Source organism: Typopeltis vanoorti, chromosome 4, assembly GCF_054136105.1.
Source record: "Typopeltis vanoorti isolate ZY-2024b chromosome 4, IOZ_Tvanoo_1.0, whole genome shotgun sequence".
Taxonomy (NCBI): Eukaryota; Metazoa; Arthropoda; class Arachnida; order Uropygi; family Thelyphonidae; genus Typopeltis; species Typopeltis vanoorti.
Window position 1 is genome coordinate 146,024,531 of NC_143552.1, and position 19,153 is coordinate 146,043,683.

The following is a 19,153-nucleotide window of genomic DNA, read 5'->3' on the forward strand; positions in this document are numbered from 1 at the left end:
ATATTTTAATTTGTTTTTTCAACGAAAGAAAAAATATTTCGATTAGAATCTTCATTTATTTGTACAAATCAATTAGATTTATCAATGATGCATATAAATGAATGTAATATCTAATTGGCTAGATAATTCAATTATCTAGTAAATTAGAAACACTCTAAACATTAGCCCCTTTTTTGCGTATAATGAAGTTCCTCATGGAAGTGTAATTTTAGTTGTCTAATTAAAACCGAATTAGATTTTGATTTAAATTAGACACGTGATACATCTAGAGGCATTCTAAATATATAATTTGTGTTTCTAAAATCGGAAATTATTTTCATATTAATGTGCAATATTGACGAGAAAATAAAATACACCCTCAAGTTTTATTTAATATATGTATTTTTAAATTCTTTTTTTTTCTCTCTAGAAAATCATTCAACTAGGAAATATAAAATACTTAAGCTGCAGATTGCGTGAGAAGTGTGAGCGATGGAAACATGCAAATTATCGATTATTAGAAATAGGATGAGAAAATTCAGACTGTAATTTATTTTACTGTAACATTTCTTTTCGCATTTGATCGGAGGACTCTTTTCCATTCAGAAATTCATCGCAATAGAATCACCCATGAAAGTAATAATATTTTTCATTCCGAAGGCTTTGGCTTTTTTTTTTTTGATTAAATCAGCATTTCTCTTCATAAATTTTGCATGTACTTTTTTTTTTCAAAATAGAAATGGAATTCTGCACTCCGTGAATCCTGAAGGTCTGGTAATTGTTATGGCTTTTAATGCCTAGCATGTCGCATTAACTTAGAGGATGCTCTGTTCTCAAATAATAACCTGTGATTTGGTCCTAAATACTCTGTTGCAATTTACAATATGGTTTTCAAAAAAAACAAAAAAGGATAGATCAACTATTGTAAACGTTTGCACATGCTATATTAATATTCTGTTGATATTCAACTTTCATTCTTGTATGTGCGTTTAATTTGAGTGAGGAAATGCTTATAATAAAGCAAAGTAAATAATTGTTCCTGACTGGTATTACAATACACACACACACACACACACACACACATATATATATATATATAAGTTTATTTCAATTTATGATATAAATCTTCTTAAACATTTATCATTAAAGACAGAGTTTCTAAAATAATATACGACTTATTCATTTTCATTGCTGCATAACAGTAACTTGGATTTTTATAATTAAAAATTTCATGAACGCAATTAACCTGTTCTATTCTCTTCATATCATGAATATGAAGCTCAAAGCGGATCCCAAATGTCAGCCACGGAGCTTTAAATGACACTCCCATAATTAACTTTAAATAGCTTTATCAGCATGGATTAATTGCAGCTGGATAGATATCTGATCTTTTCAGTTCCGAGTATAATTAGCTCGAAAGCAGTTATCACCTGACGAATCTAAAAGAATGCGGGATATTCTAGCCAGCTCATTTCCCAACCAGAAACAATGATAACGAGCCGAAATATTGTTGGGTTTTCATTTGACAGATACCATCAATGGAAAAATATGCCCACGTTTACTAATTATTAAAAATTCAAAGTCATTTTTATTACCCATTCATAAATCGACTGTTATAAATAAGCGGAGCGATTGTTCGGTTTTCGATTTTCCAACAATGACGGCTTTTAATAATAAGATTCAAAACCATCCAGATAGAATCATGATTTGCAAATCACATTGAAATATATTAACGATACGGTAGTATGGTTGAATGCTACTGGAATTCATAAATCATCCTTAAATGTGGAGATTTTTTTTTTAAAATGGTAATTGTCATAGTTTGTCATAACTGATCGACGTATTTAGTAGTGCTGATTTCCGTTTTCGGAAACATTAGCGAAACGTAATGAACAGTGGTAAGAGATGGTTAATTTCATAACCATCTATTAAATAATTACAAAAGAAGTTCTAATTTTGTTAAGGGGATAAAAATCCCTTATTGTTTTTCAGCCAGTAAGCGAAACTAAGATCGAAAACTACGATCTGTAACGTTTCATGCCGACGAACTGTCGGCGTATCCAAGCGTAAGTGACCACTTGGTAGTGCCACACCACGGCAACTCGTTGCAAAGGTGGAGCAAGTTCCCTCACTGTTCTTGATATTTTCTCATAATGTAAAACATACAGCTCTTAGGAGATGTAGTACTGTTTTACGTTATCAGGAGAGGTCACTACTCAGACCGGTTTCAACCTGTTGTTTAAGTATTTAAGTAAAGGGTAAAATCTCAAAAAATCAGACGATCTCTAGGCCACTCATTCGTGGGCGAAAGACCGTCCAAATCTCCGCGTTGGTTCTACTCAGTGAAACTCGACCACCGAGCAGAACTGCTCATTCCGAAGAAAATAATTCACCGGCCAGAACCCCTCCGCGGGCCGTGCCGGAGAACATTTTCCCCGGTGATTCAAATTGCTCCCTTAGGGCAAAAACCCTAAGAAAGCGAACTCATTACCCAGGATAACAGAAACAGCCGAATCTCAGTTAAACTTCATTGGTACAGCATTGCCATTCGTTACCCTAAGGCGGAGCAAGCTCCCTCACTGTTCTTGATATTTTCTCATAATGTAAAACATACAGCTCTTAGGAGATGTAGTACTGTTTTACATTATGAGGAGAGGTCACTACCCAGACCGGTTTCAACCTTTTTTGAGGTCTCATCAGTGAGTAGCTAGACCTAGAATATCAGAGTTTAAAGTTCTTAAAAGAACTGGGCGATGGACTGAGTCCGTGACTCTTTATCCCGTCATCTGAATGAAGAAAATCTGCGTGGATGGAGTGTTATTGAGCTAAAAAGCTCTAGTCATGGCTGGGTAACGGCAATTGCCGAGCCTCAGTTAAAACTTCATTGGCTACGGCATTGCCATTTGTTACCCTGGAAGTCCTAAAAAGCAATATCATCAGAGTTTAAGTGAAAAGAACTTATATATATACTTTTGCTATACGATTGACAGAAAGGTGTGTAACTATATTATATTATAACCTAGTATAACTAAGATGAAAAGCCAAACGGCTATTTTTTCCTGGCGAGGTTGATAAGTTAAGGGGATAAAAATCCCTTATTGTTTTTCAGTCAGTAAGCGAAACTGAGATCGAAAACTACGATCTGTAACGTTTCATGCCGACGAACTGTCGGCGTATCCAAGCGTAAGTGACCACTTGGTAGTGCCTCATCAAGTTCTGGCAATCGTATAGCACAAGTATATATATGTAAGTTCTTTTCACTTAAACTCTGATATTCTAGGTCTAGCTACTCACTGATGAGACCTCAAAAAAGGTTGAAACCGGTCTGGGTAATGACCTCTCCTCATAATGTAAAACAGTACTACATCTCCTAAGAGCTGTATGTTTTACATTATGAGAAAATATCAAGATCAATGTGGGAACTTGCTCCACCTTTGCAACGAGTTGCCGTGGTGCGGCAACTCTTTACTTACTCTTTACTTCACAACCCTTAACTTATCAACCTCGCCAGAAAAAAATAGCCGTTTGGCTTTTCAACCAAGTTCTAATTTTGTTATGATTTACAAAGGAAGATTTTATGATACTGTACATTTATAATTTTGGATAGCATGTTGAAATAATCATTATAATCATTACAATTATATTTTTGTTATAAGATATATATGCGAAGGGAATGGTAATCTCAATATTGCACGGCGATGGAGGGAAATAATGTTTTGTTTTGTTATTGTTTCTTCATTATGGTTTCTATTTATTTTTGTTATCCGGGTATACCGTATGGGGATTATTCGAATGCAGGATTTCATTAGAATATAATTAGTCCAACAACATTTTATGATAAAGCCCCTATCGAATGCTTTGGTTGTTGTTGTCGTTGTCGTGTGGGATTCCCCCAATTTTACTCATCCATCCCTTAGGACCGAATGAGTCCTCACAATGAAAGATTTTTTTTAAAATTAATTAAGAAAAATAGGTTTTCCTGTTCTGAGGGACGAAAAACCTTCTACCTCCATATGAGACCGGCTAACTCACCTTTAGTCGAAAGAAACCACATAAAGATTTCTAACGTCATGGACGGGAATTGGAACCAGTTCTTTCCACCAAAGGTCTTTGTCCATACCGACTGAGCTACGGAGGCTCTAATGCTTTGGTTGCACCTGATATAAGTTTATTATTTATTTATTTATTTTTATTGTAAGGCCATCTATTAATATAATTTACATTTTTTTAAATCCATAGTTGGTTTGTAATCTAATATGTGTTTATTTATCTATTATTTATTTATTATTTATTTTAGAATTTTTGAATCAACCTTTTTTTTTTTTCTAAGGCGACTGGAAAATTATTCTGTATAGTGGCAGATGTAATTATTTGTTAGTAAATCCATTAATCTATTTCACAAGTATCAGATAGGAGATAATACCTGCATTGTGTCGAATATTGCGTTGACTAGTTCGTATCCCGTTTATAATCCCGTAGTTTTATACACTTATCAGTGTGTTGCACATTCTGTTATTTTTTCAGAGTGCCCAGTTATGGAAATATTGTGGAATTTAGCTGCGAAAGAGAATTTTTCAATCAAGATTGGACACTTGGGTAGCATTTAGTCTGATGCTGACTGGGTGGGGTGGGGTGGGGTGGTTTTGTACTAGACATGATTGGAGAGATATATTTTAAACAGTACGATATTATGTACAAAGTTATGTCCCAAGGATTCTGCTGGGTTATGGCAATATTTAGCAGAAGTGTTTGGCGGTGAAGTCTTGCGGGGTATCTGTTAAGCCATCCGTTGTTATTAGCGTATGGGAGTGATCAGGATTCCAGTACTGGCATTTGGATCGGAGATGAGTTACTGCTGAAGTTATTACTTCCTAGTCGATAACCGGAGAGCGTGCAGGCCACCATCATTCCCCGACGTGCTCTATGTCTGCAGATATGTGTGTTTAAGGGACCGGTTTGCTTAGTTTCAAAGATAAAACCCTCCGCCTCTGTGTGAGACCGGCTAAGCCATCTTTAGCTTAAAAGATCTGATTAAGGTTCCTCGCGTCGTAGATGGGAATCGAACCCAGGTCTTTTCTACCAACAAAGAGCTTCACCTATACCGACTGAATCACGAGCATTCACTAGCAGTGACTCTCTCTCTCTCTCTCTCTCTCTCTCTCTTTCTCTCTCTCTCTCTTTCTCTCTCTCTCTCTCTCTCTCTCTGTGTTTTCCCTACATGAAAGTGGGCAGGTATAAGAATCGTAGGGGACCTCCTAACCCAGACCCTAAAGTCGAAAGCATTCACAAGCCTACCAATGAAGAACCCAAAAACTGAAAAGCTATATCAACAGCTGCAAGCCTTCATTATAAAAGCCTATCCAGATATCGCTACACCTCAGGAAATCTGTATTCCTTCTAGAAACTGCTCGGGGCCGATATTTCATCTTGTACAATCTGAAGCCTCACTTCCAATTTTTCCTTTCAACTACAAGAAAATATACTACTTCCTCATGTTAGTGTCTCCAACCTCGCTCTTCTGATATTCATCCTTAACCCTCTCATCTACAAGGCTGCATATGTCACTCAGTTTTCAGTGGGATCTGCCGTATAAATCAAAGTGTGCCAAACCAGATTCCAACATACAGTGGAGATTATGGCATAACATCTTGCCAAATCCTTCTAAGCTCTACAAATTTCCGCTAAGAGAAACGGATCTGTGTCTATTCTGTTACGTTTCAGGTACCTTGGATCACACTTATCTAACCTGTCCCGCAAACAAAGTGATAATCACCTATGCCCTGAATACTGCCTCTAGCACCTGTAACTACGCCCGCAGCCAAGAAGACTACTGGAATTTAGTCGACACAGAAGAAAACAGACACAGAACATGCAATTTCCTCTTCATCCGCGCTAAAGCCATCATCTACAGCTTCTACCTAAAACAGACAAGACATAACCAGCACCCATCCATCACTGAAACTGCACCAACCCTGATGTATACCCTCCGTCGGAAACTAAAAAGCAGGCTTTCACTGGAACTCGAGTACTTCAAAGAAACAAGAACTGTCGCGAAATTCATAGAGGAGTGGAATCCAACTGGTACCCTCTTCTGGATTGACGACGACAATACGCTTCATCTGAAAGATAACTCAGACTGAAACTGAACTTTGAATTCATTTATTGCATTCTCTATTGTCTACCCGAAAGTAAAATGTTTTCTTTCTCTGTAATAATATATATACTTATAAAATGTAAATAGTCCTTGTTACCTATCGTGTAATGTATATTTTAACAAGTTAAATAAAAAAATAATAATAAAATAAAATAAAAATATCTATGTGTGTGTGTGGTGTTTGCACTGTGATGTTATTAGGAGTGATCTTATAACGTTTTCTGCAGGCTGTTCTTCGAGTCTGCTTAGTATGTCGTTATTTATCCACGTGTTAACCTTTTTTATTTCTTTCCTTTGTCATACGTTTTGTTGACTATACATACATTTCTACAAAATGGAGTAGAAAGTTTTCGTATAAAGTTATTGGATGATCCAAACTATGTAGCCTTAGCCTGTTACAGTGTGAAATTTTTATGAGATTGTCTGCGTGGGTTTTTATTATCGCCTTCGAGTCGAGTGTGATATGCAGATTTCTGTTGCTTATGTTGGAGAAGCAGCTTCGTTGGTGGGAGATTACCAGTCGTGGAAGGTGATAGATATTGGGTATGAACTGGGATTTCAGTTGTTATTACTGATGATGGATATCAATTGATATGAGTTCTTACGTTGAAATGATCGATGCATGATTTTCTATTTGAGTTTGTTAGTATTTCCCCTGTTTGGAGAACTTAGAGTCAAGTCATTGTTATAATAGCACGGAATGTCACGGTGTTTTGTGGATACAAAGGTAAGGTCTAGCTTATTGTGACTTAGAATTAGAAAGAAGGGCTCTACTCAGCGTGTTCGAGATACACTTTGTCTACGTTTCTAATTCTGGAAGGAAATTGTGTGATTTCCAGGAGGTGTCTTTTTATTATGGCAGTCATGTATTTGAAGTTTAGTTTATTGCTAGCAGTGATATCCAACACCTGTGTTTTGTCAGTGTATTCAAATTCATTCGAGATTTCGCAACATTCCATCCTTCCTTAATAAAGGTCTTAATGATGTCTCCTGTTTTTGAGACTTGTTTACAGGGTGAAGCGATGAAAACTTGATATTTTTGCATTCGCCTCGGTATCGTTTGTGTAACAACTCCCCTTATCTTTCCAAGCGTTTAATATATCGTAAACATTGGCAAAATCGCTCTGAATGCTAGCTTATGTGTTGTTGCTCATAACAAGACCTAACATACGTTACAGAGTTTCTTTATGTATGTGTGTGTGTGTGGGGGGGGGATTTCATATCGTTCCGAGTTATACTGACTTTGATTAGGTCAGTGGCACATCAGATTACACACACTCAACTCCGATGATGTTTTCTCTCATAGATATCTGAGTTCAGGGAAATGTTTGTTTTGTTTTATTTTATCATTTTCTTTTATTTATTTTTTTGTTGTTATTGCTAACTTTGAACAATATATTTCGTGGGTGAGCTCCAAGGATACCATTTCTCAAACTTTTGCTACTTATGTGCAATTATTAATTCTCAACTGCTTCTCAATTTACACTCGGGATATTTTTCTTATTTAGAAGGGGGGGGTGAAATAGGAGATATTCTAGTGCTTTGTGTGTACCGAATAAATGGAGAATTCGGGAAATAAAAGAATTTGTAACTACTTACAGCTTCCTCAGTATAGATTTAGAGAGATGCAGAGAGAGAGAGAGAGAGAGAGAGAGAGGGAGGAAGGATAGAATATCACAGTCTCATGTTGAAAATGTGTCTTACACTACACCAGCGAACGATAATATAAAACACTAAGGATGACAATGATTTCAAAAATGCAGTTAACGGGACAATACATAATGGCTTCTCTCCTTATACTCGTAATTCTATATTTATTCTTTTACGTATTTTTAAAAACCAGTTTATTATGGAAACACAGCAACACTCTCTCCAAAACGAAATGAGTTTATTGTCGTTAAAGATTGAAACGTTTACTTTTTGTTGTAAAGAATGTTTAAACAATATTCCTGTTTGAAATATCTCTCATGAATAATAAATTTCGCTATGGCTGATTGCTTATTGTTACGTCACAGTAAAGTAGATTTCTTTATACTCTTTGAGAGAAAAGCTTATCTTTTTAAATGTTCCCAGTGTTGGACGCTTATTGTTACGTCACAGTAGATTTCTCTATGCTAACAGGAAGAGAGTCACTTTTATTTCCCTACGACAATTGCTTTTATTCTACATTATTCAGCACGAGGAGATCTGAACTCGTGCACAGTTAAGCATTACAAGTATACAAAAAAAAAAAAAAAAAAAAAATGATAATTAATTTGTTGCTTCTGAATATTTTAACATTGAAATCATAAACAGTACGGTAATATAAGTATATAAGGAAGGCATAACTATTGTTTATTCGATACACCACCAAAATGTCATTTGTATTATGACTGCTTATTGCAAACCTATTATTAAAATGTTGTTAACGTCGACACACATACACTGTGATGATAATTTCCCTTCTGGGAAATGCAGTCAAAAGCTTGTTGTGTTCGATGCAGTACACATACGATGTGTGCTAAGAATATTAATATAAAACAAACAGTCATCGTAAATCAAGACGCAAATGAATTAGTCCCGTAAGAATAGTAGATTTCTATTACTAATAGAACAGAAATGAGCTGTTGATAACGAACATTTAGTGCCGTTTGTCGCGATTTTTTTAAAGCATTGCATGCTTTCAAAATAATAATAAACAAAAGTCATATTGAAAGTTCTTTCTATGAATTTCCAGATCGATTTCGGCGAAATTTGGTAAACATGGCTTCTTACTAAACTATGTCTTCAAAGGTTAATTTTTCTACCCTGCAGAATTTTACCTGCATCTTTTTTTTTAAGCTTAAAATATAAAACAACCCATTTAAAATATATGTATGTTCCAGCGTTATATCATTCTGCTGGCAAAGTGCCAAAGATAGTTACCATGGTAACGTGTACTGTCGGTAAAAGTTTTCATTTAACACACACACACACACAAGTAAAACTTTTTTGTTGTTTTTGTGGTCTATTTTCACTGCGTACTAAACTTATAATTCGGTGTCCATAGAAGTGCAGCTTAGTACCAGAGAAATATTACCTATGAAAACTTCTGGTTGTTATGGAAACCACCCAGCTGTACATTAACAGGATAATAATACACAATGTTCTATTACTGAAGGGGTGCTGCGATATAAACCGTACCTTGTAGGGCACATCTGATTCTTATAGAGAGAGAGAGAGAGAGAGAGATCGTCTTTTGTAGATGAGATCAACAAGAGATCTTGTTTAGTTATAACACATCTAAGAATTCTCTAGTCCACGAGGTTAGCCTAGTGGCTATGCGCTTCGCAACCATATGCCTGGGGAAGGAGTGTCCTAGGTTCTATTCCCGTCGACGACGACGTAAGGAGCTTAAGGATCTTTTTCAGGCATAGCCAAGTTAGCCGGTCTTGGAAGTGGACAGCAGGGATTTTTCTCCCCAGTTTATCTGGGGTTTTCATCCCGCAAACCGGCCCAGTGAACACACACACAGATACAGTCATGAATATCATCACCCTTAGGGGATACAGCTGAGGAGTGGCGACCGGCTGCATTAATACGGCAGTAACTCCTCACTAGGAGTAACTCCAAAACCTTACAGAAAACTTGCCATTGAAAGTTTGATCAGGGGATGGAATTCCTGCTGAACAATGCCTTGGATGTAATAATAATAATAATAATAAACGATCGACTTTGACTACGAACTTGAAAAACGTTTTTTTTTCTTTGTGCAGCAATTTTGTTTTCCTTTTTTTTTTTTTTTGATGTTAAAGTAAAATTCGATGTTCCTTAAAATCCAGCATTTCAGTTGCAGAAGAAAATTACTGAACTATTAAAACACGAGGCTAGAAAAACGTACGTAACTCAAAAATATAACCTTTTAACTTGCAGGCCGTTGGCGTACTAATTCAAAAAGAGTACTGCTTAGCTATAGCAGCGTAAGGACGTACTGTATACGGTTTGCGCGCTATTCAAACTCCCCGAACATTCAGACAGCGCCTCGTAATTTTACGCTGCTCAGATACTGTATTTTTATTATTTTTTTTTCCTCGTCGTTATTTATTTCTAACCATTGGCAGAAATACAGTATTCAACTTGGTAAGCGCTAAAATTCTATTTTTGCAAAGATTATCACGGAAGTGACGCATATTTATTTCGTTCGGCATTTTATTTATTTATTTATTTATATTTTTTTAAAATTAATTTTAAGATTTTAGAATTTGTAATTCTTGATAATTTATACTGTGGAAAAATAATTAGTTTAAATAGGGAAAGTAAAATTTAATTTAATTTTTTCTTTTTTAGCATTTGAAGTCCACTTGTTTCCTTTCTCTCTCTCTGGTAATGTGTCTATTGAATGCGTTTTCAATTTTTGATTGGATGCTATTCAAACGAAGAATTAAAAAAATATTTTATATCATCACAATAATCCAATATTGTTTTTATTATGAAACACTTAAAGAACAATAGGTAATACTCCATTGCCGATTTAGATCGCATCCGACTGCATGGAGAAAGGAAGTATTGCTCCTGCTGAACCACGTGATCTATAATCCTCACAAGAATATTCTTCCTCTGTAAAATTATTCTCGAACATTTTTGGAATCATGTGAAGAGTCGCGACACACCACGATCCTAGTACTATAAGAAAAGCACACTTGTCATATATATTAAAGAAATATTACCTATTGAACAGATTTATAATAAATCAGTAAGAGTTTTCCTATTGGTTTTTATTGAATGGAGAATAGAAAATATGACTTTGCTATTGATTTTGTTTAAATGGTTGGACTGCGCGATGGTAGTCAGTCTTGTCCGTTCAGAACTAAAGCTGTTTATGAAATTATGCTATCAGGAAAAGTGTTTAATCAGCGGAGTTGCTTTGAAAAATAAAATTCCTAATGAAACAATAAATGCATCGTGAGCGCCCTCTGGTGACAAGAAATGAAGTAGTCGTCGCAAGACAAATTTTTCAAATAAAAATCAATGTAGATCGAGATGTGGACTATTTTTGGATGGTTAATATTTCACTTTTTAGATGATCATGGATGATGGAGAGCTTCTGAATTCAATCATCGTTTCATGAAGACAGCAATCTTAGTGCAGATAATGTCGATCCTCTGAATACATCAAAAGACGAACTTCATATTACTCTTCAAATACTTCGCTGTACTAGGGATTTCAAACTTTTGGAAAAATCTTAACGATACTGTCACGTAAAGTAAAGTGGGGGAAGGGTTCAACTGCGGGAATGGAAGGGGGGGGGGGAGGCATGCGTTCATCTCTTTTCGATTCCGAGTGTAGCCTTGACTGCTTTATTCTGTTCTCAGGTTTCTGAGTGATTTTCAAGGTTCGTATTTTCCATAACAGGTTAAACGAAAATCTCCAAAATGAGATTCACATTTGCGAGGCCGCTTTCAGCTATTCTATTACGAGCTTTAGGCAGAGTTTAAAATTCAAATTCCGTTTTGCACTTACTCCATTCTTTGCTCGGATTTGGATGGTTACGTGGCTGCCACTTCCATTTGAATGTTATTGCTTGAATTTCAAGAAAACGGCTTCTATATGGATGTAGAGGAAACGAGGGGGGGAGAGGAAGAGGAGTTGAAAGGAATTTAGTTTCTTGAAAATTGTCGATTCGACTGTTCATATGAACCCATTATCGCAACTTTCAGACGACATTTTCGAAGGAAATAATGAATGCATGCTTAAAATGTACATTCTTATGTAGATTCTCTTTTGGAAATGCGAAAACTTTGATAATAAGAATGCAGTTAACTGTGTTGTGTTGCGTGCGTGTGTGTGTGCACGTGCATGCGTTACTCAGGCTGTGTGAGGAAATTTGTGAAGAGCGATATCAGTATTCTTATATCGAAAAAGAAAGAATATTTTCTTTATGCAGCTTTATCAAATTGATGGTTTTCACCAACAAATTGCAGTTTGATAACAAGTATAGACACTCATCAACGCTGACATGGTTACCATGGTTTCTGGATTTTTTTTTTTTGGGGGGGGGGAGCAAAAAAAATCAATAGTAGGAGAATATCTACGTTTTGTTTTAAAAAAAAATCCACAAATCACATCCCAGTTGTTTCCAGCAAGCCAGTTACTTGCATTACATTGAGATACGTTTAATGCATCATTTTAGGAAAAGGAAGAAATAAGAGATAAGTGAAAATTTCTCTCCATTCTGATGCCCGCACATATTTATTATTATTTATTTACTTATTTTAGGAAGCAAAGTTGAGAATCAAATCTTGTAGAGCGCACCTGATTAAATTACTAAAATATGACTGAAATGGTGTTCACACTTAAGTAGTATGAGTTTTTTTAATAATATACACGCAAAACTATTGCTGCATTGTGGCATTTACCTGGAATAGGCAATAATACAGGTCTTGCAACATAATACATTTATTGAAACCGGTAATGCAGAAAAAATATATAAATAGGGGTACTCTTTGCATTTTTCTTTATACTTTTTAAATACCTACGAAACAGGTTATGGAATCCTGCCAAAACTATGGTTATTCTATATTCAGTGAATGCACCGAACAGGGAGAGAAAGTAAAGAAAAGTACAATATGAAGATGAAATAAATTTTTTTTCTTGCTTGAATGACATGAATATATTTTGAGCTGTTTGGACTTTTTATTTTATGATTACTTTTTCTATTTAGGTTTTAATTCTCACAAAGTACTGTATATTATATACTGTTGAAAGTACTCCATTCTTAACATCACGAAAACAGAAAAAATAAAATAAAAATATGGTACCACACGTCCTCAATAGATGGCGCTATCGTAGCTTTGAACAGATGCACAGAAGAATATTAATCTTACATCACTAAACATTCCAGAAGTCTTACTTTCACGAAGAAACACAGCATTTATAAATTTAAAGCTGATATTTAGTTCTATTACTTGCAAGCAATACACATTTATTTAATTTTTGAATAGTCTTATTGATCATAATTTTAATTACGGAACTGAATTATTAATCTAATTGTACTAATAATTTTTTCATGAATTAAAACTGGTAAATTGCCATCGATTATAGTAAAAAAGGTTATACATTAGGTTTCATGTTACATTTCATATATTTAACTTTTTCTCGCTAGGTGCCGCTAGTATAGTTCAAGAAAATTTGCTGCATGATGAATTTACTCCAATTGATCGCCAAAGGCGATCTCCTCTGCCTTCTAGAAGATACCCTATGTTTCCATTTTTTCGGAAACCATCATTTGACCCCAATGTACCCAAAAATATCACCACTCAGTTGGGTCAGACTGTATATCTTCATTGTGTTGTGCGTAATTTAGGAGATAAAATGGTAAGTGTAAAAAAAATTATTTTGTTTACTTTGATATTAGGATTCTGTTGAAAAAAAGAAGGGAAATTCAATACTAGATGTAATAATTATGTGAGCTGAATTTATAATTGGATTGGCGTTGCCAACGGATGTAGTTGCCAACTATTGGAATATAAATGGGCAGCGTTCCAACTAGTTATGACTTTCCAGCAGAAAATATTCTGCATCACACACACACACACACACACACACACACACACACACACACACACACACACACACACACACACACACACACACACACACACACACACACACACACACACACACACACACACACACACACACACACACACACACACACACACACACACAAAATACCCTCGACATTTTTCCTCGCTCTAAAGCATTGTGTTTTAAAAATTACATCAGTGGACTGCCTTTCTTTCTTGATTCTTCAAGGACCTGAAAGGTTATAACGGCATTATGTAATTGTGACCTAAATATCACCCTTAAGAAATGTCACATACGTCAGCTCCTGGATGTGTTTGACAGTTTCCATTAAAAACTAAAAGCCACCCATAGATGGAGTGATATTTGTGAAGCATGTTCTTTTCATTTTTTTAAAATTCTTTTTTTAATTTGTTTAATTAGGACGCAAGTGGAATGCTGCAAACTCATTTGCGAACTGGTTTTAAACACAAAAGACAACATTCATTCAGAATTCTTTATCGATCTTTGCATTTTATGATATTTCTCTAACTAATTGCATGGTGATCTATACTGTATGTTGCAGTCTGTTAATAGATGGATTACAACATCCGGTTAGATCGATCGATAGCCGGATTGATTATCAATTCTTAGACGGAAAGCTATTTTTCATGCTAAAAATGGATTTTCCAACTCTGATGTAATAGATTCAATCGTAATAAAAAAATGGCTTATTTACGATATATATACACTTATGAGACAAAATGTTATATGACCATCCAACCTGTTTGCTGTCAACCCTCAGTATATTAACCCAGATTCTGGGTTTATATATTGACTAGCCACTTTGAGAAGTATAATATAACCTGTGTCTAGGTGAGCCTATGTGAATGAGAACTTAATTATTAATTACTAAAACCATTATCATACAATAAATCCATATTTTCTGGAGCAAGAAGAAAAGGAAAAACTTGACAAAAAGGAATAATGTTATTCCCCACATATGAAAGAAGAAAGATAGGAATTACCTACCATATTCTCATCATACTCTAAAAAGAATGTGAATAACATTTCCATGACAACAAGATTTACAGTAAATTTGATTTCTTGGATCAAATCTGCTAAAATAGATATAAAATAAATTTGTATATTTATTATGATAAATAAATTTAAGAAATTACACATGATTTATTTAATTATTTAATGAATATATTTAAAGTATATAATACACTATTAATTTTCTAAAATGTAAATAAATAAAAAGAAATATAAATTTAAATAAGTTCGCTTCAAGTAGCCGTTCTTTGTGTTTATATTTAAAACAATGTGGCTGGAAGGTGAAGAGTTGGTCACAGAGGTACAAGCAGTTATTGCTGAAAATAAACAAATAGGAGATGGAAAATGGAATCGGAAAACATTGTGTCACGCAACAGAAATATTAAGGTGGACAAGGAAACATGGTGGTGGGACAACGAAGTTCAAAAGTGTATTAGAAATACCCAAGAAAAAGTAGATGTACCCGAAGAGTAACATGGAACTTTTATTGGTGTTCGTTGATTTGGAAAAGGCCTTTGAAAGAGACAGGGAGAAGTACGTGGAAGAAAATGATCCCGAAAAAAGTATGTATATCTTGTCCAAGACATGTATGATAGTAGCAAATTAAGGGTGAGATGTTGCGCAGGAACCATTGAGGCATTCACAGTAAAAGTAGGGTTTCATCAAGCGTCAGCGTCGAGCCTCTTTTTATTTGTAATGTTCTTGGATGTGTTGATAGAAAGACAGTAAGAACTGAATCATCGTGGATGAATGCTTGTTGATGATATGCTGATTTGCACAAAGTCTGAGGATCAGTAGAATTAAGACAGAGAACGTGTCTTGTAATGAAGCAGCAGGAGGGTATAATATTACAGGGCACAGATATGAAACAATTGTCTAGGTTGGATCATATGTGCAAAGTGACTGGACTCCGAAATCAATAGGAGGAGTTAATCAGGGTGGATAAACTGGAAGAAGGTTTCAGATATCTTGTATGATACCTGCAAAAGTGTGTCTAGCAAGTTAAAAAGAAACATCTACAAAATAGTGGTAAGATTTTCACGGATGCATAGCAGTGAGACCTGGCAGATGACTAAGAGATACGAGAAGAGAATGGACGTAGTCCAAATGAGAATACTGAGCCTATAAGAGGTATAAAAGACTGGATAACATCAAAACCTCACTGATTAAGGGGAACAATGAAAACAAGCCAAGTATCTGGAAAGATTAGGGAATCAAGGCTGAGGTGGTTTGGTCATGTGTTATGCGGCGAGACCAGAGCTACGTGGGAAAGAGAATGCTGGAGATGAAGCAAAGGCAATAAGGGGAAACTTAAACAACAAATAATGTCTGATTTTAGGCTGGAGAAGTCTATATATTACTTTTTCGGCGGTGTTTAGAAGCTGGGAAGAGAGGAATGGTGACTACGTACTGATAGCTGATAGATACATGGCAGAAATCTCTAATGTCGACTCTGCGTTCCACAAACTATTACAACATGAGTGGGGGTCACTTGCCTTATTCGTCTTCTGCATTTCAGAACGAAAACAAGAAAATGTACATATCACCTGCCAAGAGAGCGCACGTGTACAACCGGGACACACCCACTGGTGACGTCTCCCATGACAATCGAGCACGAATTACGATTAAGGCATTCAAAAGTAGTCACGCAGGATATCGCTTGTTTTAGTTTTGAGTAACCGAAAGAGTGTTCTGTGCACAAAGCAATTACCGAACAACAAAAAAAGAGAAAAACTTCATTTTTAATTTTAAAAACAACAATCCGTATTGATTATGGAAAATACCAAAGGAGCATACAAGAAACATATTCGTATAAATAAGTAATCAAGATAATCGAATGACTAACTGGAAAATCCAAAAGAAAATATAAATGCTGAACTTAGTGTGGCATAAAAACATTCAAATATGCGAAATAATACACAATTTGAAGCAGACGAATTTCAAAAGGAAATCAATTTTAGAAGTAGACGATTCCACGAAGAAATCAAATTTAGAAGCAGACGAAGTGCAACACTGAATGGAATTCGTCTGCTTTTAAATCTTTTCTTCAGGTCAGCTGTAGGTGACTCTTTATTTAGCTAAAAGCATCAACTAGATCTAGCCATTTTATGTCACACCAAAAATATATTCTTTTTTTAAATAACGAAATATATTCCGAAACTCAAGAAACTTACGAAAAGTCAGATTTGGACAGTGTGCGAACTCCGTCGATCGCAGATAAAAGCAGTCCTTTCTGATGCTGTTTTATCCAACAGCAACTTTCTAATCTGAAAGTCTAGAATTTTCTTCGGAATATTCTTTTCCGTAGGTAAGTTTTAATACAAAAAAGTATTTTCTTTTATTATTTTTTCCATTCCACATCAGCACGCAATACTACTCGTTGAATATTACCTCAAGTCACTTACTTATCGACTAGTGACTTCTGAGTGCAGGACATTTAATTCTCTCTCTCTCTCTCTCTCTCTCTCTCTCTCTCTTGCTGTTTCATTTATTCTTTTTCCTTAAAATACACAAGACACTTTTTATATTAACATTCCTTTCTTTGAAAAATAAAAGGGAAGAATATAGTGGCTTAAAACCATCATAGTAAGTAGTTCTAATCATATATAATGTTAATAATAGGATACATTAAGGAAGAAAGGATGTAAGATTTCCGATAGAAATGGCACTGCTAGTGGTGACGCAGTGCTATTATATTATCACTCCAGATAATTACGAAAAGGAGGGATTTGGTTCCTTGGTTTATAATGTGGAAGACCGAGGGTTGGCGTGTATGCTTTGTGAGGGGGACATCTGCCAGTAACTGGGAAAAATTACGCATAAGTTTTTAAGAGCGCTGCGGTTGAAGACAATCTTGGAAGTGACCCAGGCAGAGGGTAGGTTTATGGTAATCCAGCAGATGAGAGTTGTTTAACCTACATTACACCGAAACCGCGAATGGGCGGAATGTTGAGGAGCGAGAGAAGGAACTTGTGAACATTACATTTGAAGAGCTATAGAGTGCATTCTTTAAGAAAATACGGAACCAACGCTGTTCTAAACGACAGCAGGAATAAATGGTAGAATAAGGAAGGAAAAAATATCTATTATGAGTTGGATATTAGGCTACGAAGGGGTGGCGATTAGAATGCGATTTTGATAAGTGACTACTCACTCGCAGTCTTCAACAGATTTTGGAGTAAGGGGTTTTACTAATGTCAATTATAGCGAAAATGTGACTTGAAATATTATGGAAATACAAAAGTTTTTCCATAGTGTGGAATGACAACTCATTTTCCAGCTGTTGTCCTTGAAATCTTATCTAAAAATTCCTCTGTTTTTTTTTTTTTTTTTCCTTTTTTGGGGGCATGGTATCATATCAGACAACGATAACAACCGCGTACTATATAAAACGATAAAGTATTTTTTTTTTTTTGAATTAGAAATATTTCAGATCCTGTCAAATCTTTTAGCAAAATTTAAAAAATAATATGTGGTCATGACCATGTTTTGTAATCATATGGAAACATTACAACGTGTTTTTTTCCCTAATTTTTAATGTTTGTAATAATAAATGTCCCTCGTGTATAATTTGAAAAACTTTTTTTGTTATCATTTTGTTCTATACGAAACATCACATCCTTCTAACAATGCACACTTTTTTTACATGTAATAGTCTGACGTTTTACGATATCAAAATCACCTCAGCTTAATATCGTAAAATTTAAGATTAGAAACTAAACAGACTGAAAATTTTAAAATACTGGTTAGTTTTCTCTTACACAGTATATTGAAAATATTCTTAAATATATTTATCCCACACAGCCCATCACATGTGTTACATCTACATTGCTATATCACTTGGACATGTGGACCACTACTCAAAAATCTCTGGGTTCAGTTGATCAAGTGAGACTCATGGTGCTTATTTTCAGGGATCAACAACTGAACTAGGACCTGTGTTGTGTTCAACTTTATAATCCGTAGTAGGCTCCTAGTATTATATATATACTGTATATATATATATACAGTACGCCCATTCGTATATACTCGTATAGGTTTGGAAAAAATAAAAATAAAAAAAATAAAAAAGAAGTCTGTTTAAAAATATGCATTTAAATATATTTTGCGGAGATCACCAATGCCATTCAATCAAAGTGCTTCTAAAAATAGTAAATATTCAAAAAATCGTTTTGTCTTTTCTTGATTTTTCACTTTTCTTGTGAAAAGACAAAAAAGGTACGTTAGCTAAAGTATGAAATTAAATGAAATGTATTTTTATGTACTTTCTAGTTTATCAAAGGATTTACTACAAAACTACTAGAGTCGAAAAACTTGAGATAAAAGAAGTTAGATCTTATATGAATTAAATTATCATTAAAAAACCTAGCACACAGGCTATCACTTTGTATAACGCGTATAGTTTTTGGCTATACAGTATATATATATATATATATATATATA

General features: G+C 34.9%; 1 protein-coding gene across 1 annotated transcript in view; it reads left to right on the forward strand.

Moving 5' to 3' along the window:
- The window catches only part of LOC150107735 (zwei Ig domain protein zig-8-like), a 126,418-nt gene that overhangs the window by 80,231 nt on the left and 27,034 nt on the right, over positions 1-19,153 (forward strand). The window contains exon 2 of the mRNA XM_090392179.1: positions 13,254-13,465. Within this exon, the coding sequence (XP_090248305.1) occupies positions 13,254-13,465 (212 nt within the window). The remainder of the gene's footprint in view (positions 1-13,253; positions 13,466-19,153) is intronic.